The 7700-nt window shown below is 41.1% G+C and overlaps 1 protein-coding gene across 1 annotated transcript; it reads left to right on the forward strand.

Moving 5' to 3' along the window:
- The first annotated feature begins 2570 nt into the window (after positions 1–2570).
- coa5 (cytochrome C oxidase assembly factor 5) lies at positions 2571–3779 on the forward strand. The gene is made up of 3 exons (XM_084197409.1): positions 2571–2794; positions 3115–3198; positions 3302–3779. Exons 1-3 carry the CDS (start codon positions 2693–2695, stop codon positions 3341–3343), a joined length of 228 nt encoding a protein of 75 aa, XP_084053535.1. The 5' UTR covers positions 2571–2692; the 3' UTR covers positions 3344–3779.
- Positions 3780–7700: the final 3921 nt, after the last annotated feature.

Below are 7700 nucleotides of genomic sequence, written 5' to 3' on the forward strand. Positions count from 1 at the left end.
CTCACCTGAAGGGATGTATTGCTATATTGATAATATTATTATTATTATTACTACGACAATGATGATGTATGAAGGTGACTTAATTTATTTTAAATAAATATTTAATTTGTACAAGAGGTTAAAAATAAATAAAACATCTGTTTAGAGTTTATGCTACGGTAGTTGATATGTGCCCGTGCATGTGTTCTTTTTGTTCCGAAACGGAAACATTGTTTTCACAGAGCTGCTTGGTATTCCATGTTGTCTTGTCCGCTGGTTGGTTCAGATAGAGGTTGACTCTTAACTGCTGGTCCAGAGTCAGTTTTTGTATAACATTTCTCAGACAGTCAAAGTTCAAATGAAGAAGAAGAGCTGATATCAGAACAGTCCTTAAGCCAGAGATGTGCCTTAAAGTCCGGAGCAGAACTTCCCTTCATTCACCCCCTTCCCTCTTCCCTACATACTCTTTTGAAAGGCTTTGAATACGTGATACAGGATTTACAGATGACGGGTAGCGTTTCCTCCATAACTCGCCAACCATTGTACAGTGTGACTGATGTTTACTGTCAGCAATGGGGGATTCATTCAGTTCATTGCATTTTATTTTGATGACTTCACTACATTACATTTTCTGTAAATTGGGAATAAATCTGTGTAAACAGACAATCAAATGCTATTTATAACGTTGCACTGAGTTTTCAACTTACAGTTTTGAATGTTCCATTCTTTTTTTTGCTATGCTTTCATTTACAATCTCCGTTGGTCATGTCATTTTACACTTCTGACATCATCAGTGAGTTCTACCCCATGTGATGCCTGATTCTGTCCAATCAATCAATCGGAGACTGCTGGCATGCAGACCAGTGGAGGCTGCTGAGGGGAGGACAGCTCATAATAATGTCTGGAATGGAGCAAATGGAATGGCATCAAACACATAGAAACCATGTTTGATACCATTCCACTAATTCCGTTCCAGCCGTTAACACGAGCCTGTCCTCCCAAATGAAGGTGCCACCAACCTCCTGTGACGCTGACAGCCACGCTCCCCCGGGGGTGGCCTCTTATCTACTCTGATTGTAGCTATACAGAAAAGCCATTTGCATTTTCTAAGCATCCTACATACTCTTTGATGCATAGTTTCAGGAAAGGTCAAAATGGTTTTGTTTTCTCATGAGAAATGTTGTTTATACAGTAAGAGACTTTATGAAGGATTTGGTTTTTCTATCGAAATTCCATTCACATGAGAGAAGATTGTGATCGTTTTTATTGGGGGTGCTATTTTAAATGTCAAAGACGTGCACACACCCCCTACCTCACAGCACTTAATGTTGATCTAGCAGGGTTGGACAACTATAAGGAACACATCTCAGCTACACTATCAGAGGGCAAGCTGGTGCCTACCCAATCTTGAAAAAAAATATCCTAGGTAGGATAAAGACTAGGGGTCGATTTGGGTAACACTTTCGAAAGCGGGCCACTTTGTACCAGGTTTGCTTGTTTGTAAATGTCCTTTATTTATTGTGTGATTGGTCAACCCACAACCTTTTGAATGGAGCTGGCCCCTCCCCTGAGCCTCCTGGTCACACCAGACCCTCTCGCTTACACCTGCAACGTTATAGAACCTTCAGATAGAAATGTTTACTGTAGATCCAATATGATTCTCTGTGTAGAAATGGGAATCGTGCCAGATCTATACATTACATTTCTATCTGCAGCGCTCTAGCGAAGGATGTGCAACCTCCTGAATAAACCCCTTCTTCAGGTGGAGTACGGCTTGAGCAGAGGGGAACACAAACTTGGTGTCTCACTAGTTTAAAAGGGGTTACTTCCATCCTTGTCTTGTGCCCTTCATCCATGCTTATCTAAGAAGATTGTATAGAAAAGCAATATGGAGGAAGCCTATTATTGGGTCGCTTGCCTAGACCCTAGAGGTAGATGGAGGATAAGAGACAGCAAGACTATTAAGACACAGCCAGGCTCACCCCTGCCTGCTTCCAACCTTCACTGTTCTCCCCATCAGGTCATGTCATGTCATGTCATGTGCCTTCATCACGTACATTAGTATATCTGCCTCTGATGATTTTGACATGGATTTAAATGGACATCGTTGAAATAAATCAAATTGGTTGATACAATTCATGCCCATCTCTGTTTTCTGCCTTGGTTTCATTATTTCACATAATTCACAGTCACTGTCTGACGGGAGAATGAGCCACACATTCATATAGAACCAACCAGCCAACCAGTTAGGTTCAAAATAAATCAAGAGATGGCATCAACATGTTGGAGTTGCTACAGTATCTTTGGAATCCTCCTTACCATTGTGCTCCTTTTGATGTTCTGATGGTTCTAATCCCAGAGCCGACTAGGTGAAAAATCTGTTGATGTGCCCTTAAGCAAGGCACTTAACCCTAATTGCTCCTGTAAGTCGCTCTGGATAAGAGCGTCTGCTAAATGACTAAAATGTATAAGCTTTGAGCGGCACCTTGCGGTAGACTTGAAAAGTACATGTTAAAATCTCCTAATTTCGCTGAAACGAACAAAAACTACAAACACTCCCAGCATGCATATAGTTCAACATCTCCATTCCCAGGATACTTTGCGAATCAAAGATGGTGACTTGCATAACAACGTTCATGTAACATACTGTAGTTAAATATATTATTTAAATCTACATTTATTGCGTAATTGTCTTCAATGTAAGTGCAGCACAATGCCTAAATACTACGAGGACAAAGAGGAGGATGGCAGGGCATGCTCAGGAATCAGGGAGGACTTCAAGGCATGTCTCCTTCAACATGACTGCGTTGTAAAGGTAACGTTATGGCAAATATTATTTCCCCTTTCATCTGAGGTTATGGTTTGCTAGCTAATATTATGCTTTACAGTTTTACTTTTATAACATCCCTTATTTTAAAGCGTAGGCCTACCTTCAATTGTAAATGCTGGTTGGTTGGTTGAGCCACACTTTCATTACAAAGTAAAGTGCACAGCTTTCTGCACCTGATCATGGGGTATAGGTATTGATGCATGTGTTGTGTGGCCAACGTAAACGGTGAGAATGATCAATAACATATCAAGACACCAGTCTTGGTAGAAAGTGTTTGACTAACTCCATGTTGTCCATTCCTGCAGGAGGGGAAGATGCCCAGCCAGTGTCTGAAGGAGGGCCACTGTAAAGCACTGCAGACCTCTTTCTTTGAGTGTAAGAGATCCATGGTGAGCTCATCGGTCATCACTGACGTCAATGACGTTCATTCAACACTTGTCAAATCCTTATGTATGGAACTGACTTGTTTCTGATCTTTCTCTATTTCTACAGCTAGATAACCGGTCCAGATTCAGGGGAAGGAAAGGCTACTGATGGACCAAAGTTGAAAATATCTGGAACACTCACAGCACTGAAATTATTAATTGTGAATAGTAGCTAAACTAACTTAAAGGGGTCCATATGGGGGGTTGTATTTTATTATGCTAATTTCACTTGAGCACTTGATTGAGGTGGTTCTGTAGAGAAAATATATGGTCTTCAAGTAGGTATGTTTGTTGGACTTTTTTTCCTCCTGACATGATTGAGTCTGTGAATAGGCCTACCACAATTCAAACTAAAGACACTTGTAAGTGTGTGGAAGAAATATGCTGGGCTGCACTTCTGCTTCCATGTTCTGAAATGAGCGAACTTCTAGGAACTCTAAAGCAGGACTGTCAGCTCTCCGCTTGGCTTCTCTGATGATTGACAGACTGCTAAATTGGGCATCTGTTTTGAACAACCGCGTGTAATAAATATATCATTGAACAGATTAAGTGTTTGCGAATGTGCTTGAAGTGTGTCATAATGGAGTGTTCAATGCACGCGACTGCTGGTATGAGTTTTAATTACAATATTTATTTTATTCCAGTTTTATCTGTGTGACGAGGCACGATTGTTGACAGCGAGCTGACAATACAGTAAAAATACATCACGGTATCATTCCTACAGACCTGAGTGAACAGCAGGATTAATAGAAATGGGGACATACAAATATTACAAGAATTACGTAAGAAATTATATGAAATGTATTTAAACTCCTTCATGAATGGAGGTAAAACGGTCTTTCAGATTTCTATGTACACCATTTTTTTTTTGTATGTAGTCATTTAGCAGACGCTCTTATCCAGAGCGACTTACAGGAGCATTTAGGGTTAAGTATTGGTATTGGTATTTATTAGGATCCCCACTAGCCGCTGCAAAAGCATCAGCTACTCTTCCTGGGGTCCACATGAAACATGACATAATACAAAGTAAAGAACATTATTAGTCAAGGACTGACATACATCAATGTAAAACTTCACACATAGCCTACATATCAGTACATACACACAATATCTAGGTCTAATACATAGTACAGTGCAAATTACAATACAGTGGGGAAAAGTATTTAGTCAGCCACCAATTGTGCAAGTTCTCCCACTTAAAAAGATGAGTTTTCACACACTGTTGCTGGTATTTTGGCCCATTCCTCCATGCAGATCTCCTCTAGAGCAGTGATGTTTTGGGGCTGTCGCTGGGCAACACGGACTTTCAACTCCCTCCAAATATTTTCTATGGGGTTGAGATCTGGAGACTGGCTAGGCCACTCCAGGACCTTGAAATGCTTCTTACGAAGCCACTCCTTCGTTGCCCGGGCGGTGTGTTTGGGATCATTGTCATGCTGAAAGACCCAGCCACGTTTCATCTTCAATGCCCTTGCTGATGGAAGGAGGTTTTCACTCAAAATCTCACGATACATGACCCCATTCATTCTTTCCTTTACACGGATCAGTCGTCCTGGTCCCTTTGCAGAAAAACAGCCCCAAAGCATGATGTTTCCACCCCCATGCTTCACAGTAGGTATGGTGTTATTTGGATGCAACTCAGCATTCTTTGTCCTCCAAACACGACGAGTTGAGTTTTTACCAAAAAGTTCTATTTTGGTTTCATCTGACCATATGACATTCTCCCAATCCTCTTCTGGATCATCCAAATACACTCTAGCAAACTTCAGATGGCCCTGGACATGTACTGGCTTAAGCAGGGGGACACGTCTGGCGCTGCAGGATTTGAGTCCCTGGCGGCATTGTGTGTTACTGATGGTAGGCTTTGTTACTTTGGTCCCAGCTCTCTGCAGGTCATTCACTAGGTCCCCCCGTGTGGTTCTGGGATTTTTGCTCACCGTTCTTGTGATCATTTTGACCCTACGGGGTGAGATCTTGCGTGGAGCCCCAGATCGAGGGAGATTATCAGTGGTCTTGTATGTCTTCCATTTCCTAATAATTGCTCCCACAGTTGATTTCTTCAAACCAAGCTGCTTACCTATTGCAGATTCAGTCTTCCCAGCCTGGTGCAGGTCTACAATTTTGTTTCTGGTGTCCTTTGACAGCTCTTTGGTCTTGGCCATAGTGGAGTGTGACTGTTTGAGGTTGTGGACAGGTGTCTTTTATACTGATAACAAGTTAAAACAGGTGCCATTAATACAGGTAACGAGTGGAGGACAGAGGAGCCTCTTAAAGAAGAAGTTACAGGTCTGTGAGAGCTAGAAATCTTGCTTGTTTGTAGGTGACCAAATACTTATTTTCCACCATAATTTGCAAATAAATTCATTAAAAATCCTACAATGTGATTTTCTGGATTTTTTTCTCTCTCAATTTGTCTGTCATAGTTGACGTGTACCTATGATGAAAATTACAGGCCTCTCTCATCTTTTTAAGTGGGAGAATTTGCACAATTGGTGCTGACTAAATACTTTTTCCCCCCACTGTATATATAAAATGGCTGTGTCTCTTCACAGTCCCCTTTGTGCAGTAAGGTGTTTTTTTTAACTGGTTTTATTGCTAGCTGAAGTTACCTGGGGTGGCAGAGAGTTCCGTTTATTCATAGCTCTATTTAATATTGTGTGTTTCCCAGCCTCTGTTCTGGACCTGGGGACTGTGAATAGACCTCTGGTTGCATGTCTTGTGTTGTACCGATGAGTGTCCGAACTGTGTGCCAACTACTTGAACAGACAGTTCGGTATGTTCAACACATCAATACCTCGCACAAAGACCAACAGTGATGCAGTCAATCTCTCCTCAACTTTGAGCCAGGAGAGACTGACATGCATGTTACTTACACTTTCCCTCCGTGGACATCTAAGTTTGATACGTGCTGCTTTGTTCTGGACCAACTGCAATTTACCTATGTCCTTCTTTGCCGCACATGACCACACAGCTGGGCAGTAGTCCAGGTGCGACAAAACTAGGGCCTGTAGGACCTGTCTGGTCGACTGAGATGTCAAGAAGGCAGAGCAACGTCCTATCATGGATAGACCTCTTCCCATTTTAGCAACCATTGAGTCTATATGTTTTGACCATGAAAGCTTGCTATTTGTATTCAAATTTATTAGGAATCCCCATTAGCAGCTGCCAAGGCAGCAGCTACTCTTCCTGGGGTCCAAACACTATCTTGGGTTACACCCAGCAGTTTAGTCTCCTCAACTTGCTCAATAGCCACATTATTCAATAATAGATCTAAACGAGGTTTAGCGTTGAGGTAGTGATTTGTCCCAAAAATGATGCTTTTAGTTTTTTAGATATTTAGCACCAGCCTATTGCTAGTTACCCATTCTAAAGCTGACTGGAGCTCTATGTTAAGTGTCTCATTTATTTATTTTACTGTTGCAGCCGACGTGTATACTGTTGAGTCGTCAGCGGACATAGACACACAGGCTTTATTTAAGGTCAGTGGAAAAACAGGAAACAATAATGTCCCTAGCCGGCTGCCCTGCGGTACACCACACTCAACTGAATTTGCATGAGAGAGGCTTCCATTAACGAAAACCCTCTGTGTTCTATTAGATAGGTAACTCTCAATCCATAATAAGGCAGAGGATGCAAATCCATAACACCTACGCTTTTTTTAGCAATAGGTTATGATCAAAGACATCAAAAGCTGCACTAACAAAACAGCTCCCACTATCTTCTATCAATTTCTTTCAGCCAATCATCAGTAATTTGTGTCAGTGCCGAGCATGTTGAGTGCCCTTCCCTATAAGCATGCTGAAAATCTGTTAATTTGTTTTCTGTAAAATAACTTTGAATTTGATCAAACACACATTTTTTCAAAAAGTTTGCTAAGCACTTGTAACAGGTTGATTGGTCGGCAGTTTGAACCATTAAAGGGTGCTCTGCTATTCTTGTGTAGCTGAATGACCTTTGCCTCCCTCCATGTCTGAGGGCACACATCGTCTTCTAGACTTAAATTGAAGATGTGACAAACAGGAGTCACAATCTATTCCGCTACCAACCTCAGCAATTTACCATCCAGGTTGTCGGTACCAGGTGGTTTGTCCTTATTTATTGATAGCAAACTTTTTTTCACCTCTTTCACACCCACTTTGTGGAACTTAAAACTACAGTGCTTGTCTTTCATTATTTGGTCTATTATGCATGAATATGAAGGCTCAGAATTTGTTGTTTGCATATCTTACCTAAGTTTGCTAATCTTGTGAACAAAAAAGTTGTTAAAGTGGTTAGCAATATCAAAGGGTTTTGTTATGAACAAGCCATCTGCCTCAATGAAAGATGGAGCTGAGTTTGCTTTTTTGCCTAGAATTTCATTTAAAGTAATGCAGAGCTTTTTACTATCATTCTTTATATCATTTATCTTTGTGCTATAGTATAGTTTCTTCTTTTTGTTTAGTTTCGTTATTGACTTTCTCAATTTA

The sequence above is a fragment of the Coregonus lavaretus genome, assembly GCF_964263955.1.
Source record: "Coregonus lavaretus genome assembly, contig: HAP1_SCAFFOLD_4471, whole genome shotgun sequence".
Lineage (NCBI taxonomy): Eukaryota > Metazoa > Chordata > Actinopteri > Salmoniformes > Salmonidae > Coregonus > Coregonus lavaretus.

Coding starts and splice junctions, on each gene's coding strand:
- coa5 (XM_084197409.1), top strand. CDS start 2,693: ATGCCTAAATACTACGAGGACAAAGAGGAGGATGGCAGGGCATGCTCA. Junction 2,795..3,114: donor AACATGACTGCGTTGTAAAG/GTAACGTTATGG, acceptor CCATTCCTGCAG/GAGGGGAAGATGCCCAGCCA. Junction 3,199..3,301: donor TTGAGTGTAAGAGATCCATG/GTGAGCTCATCG, acceptor CTATTTCTACAG/CTAGATAACCGGTCCAGATT.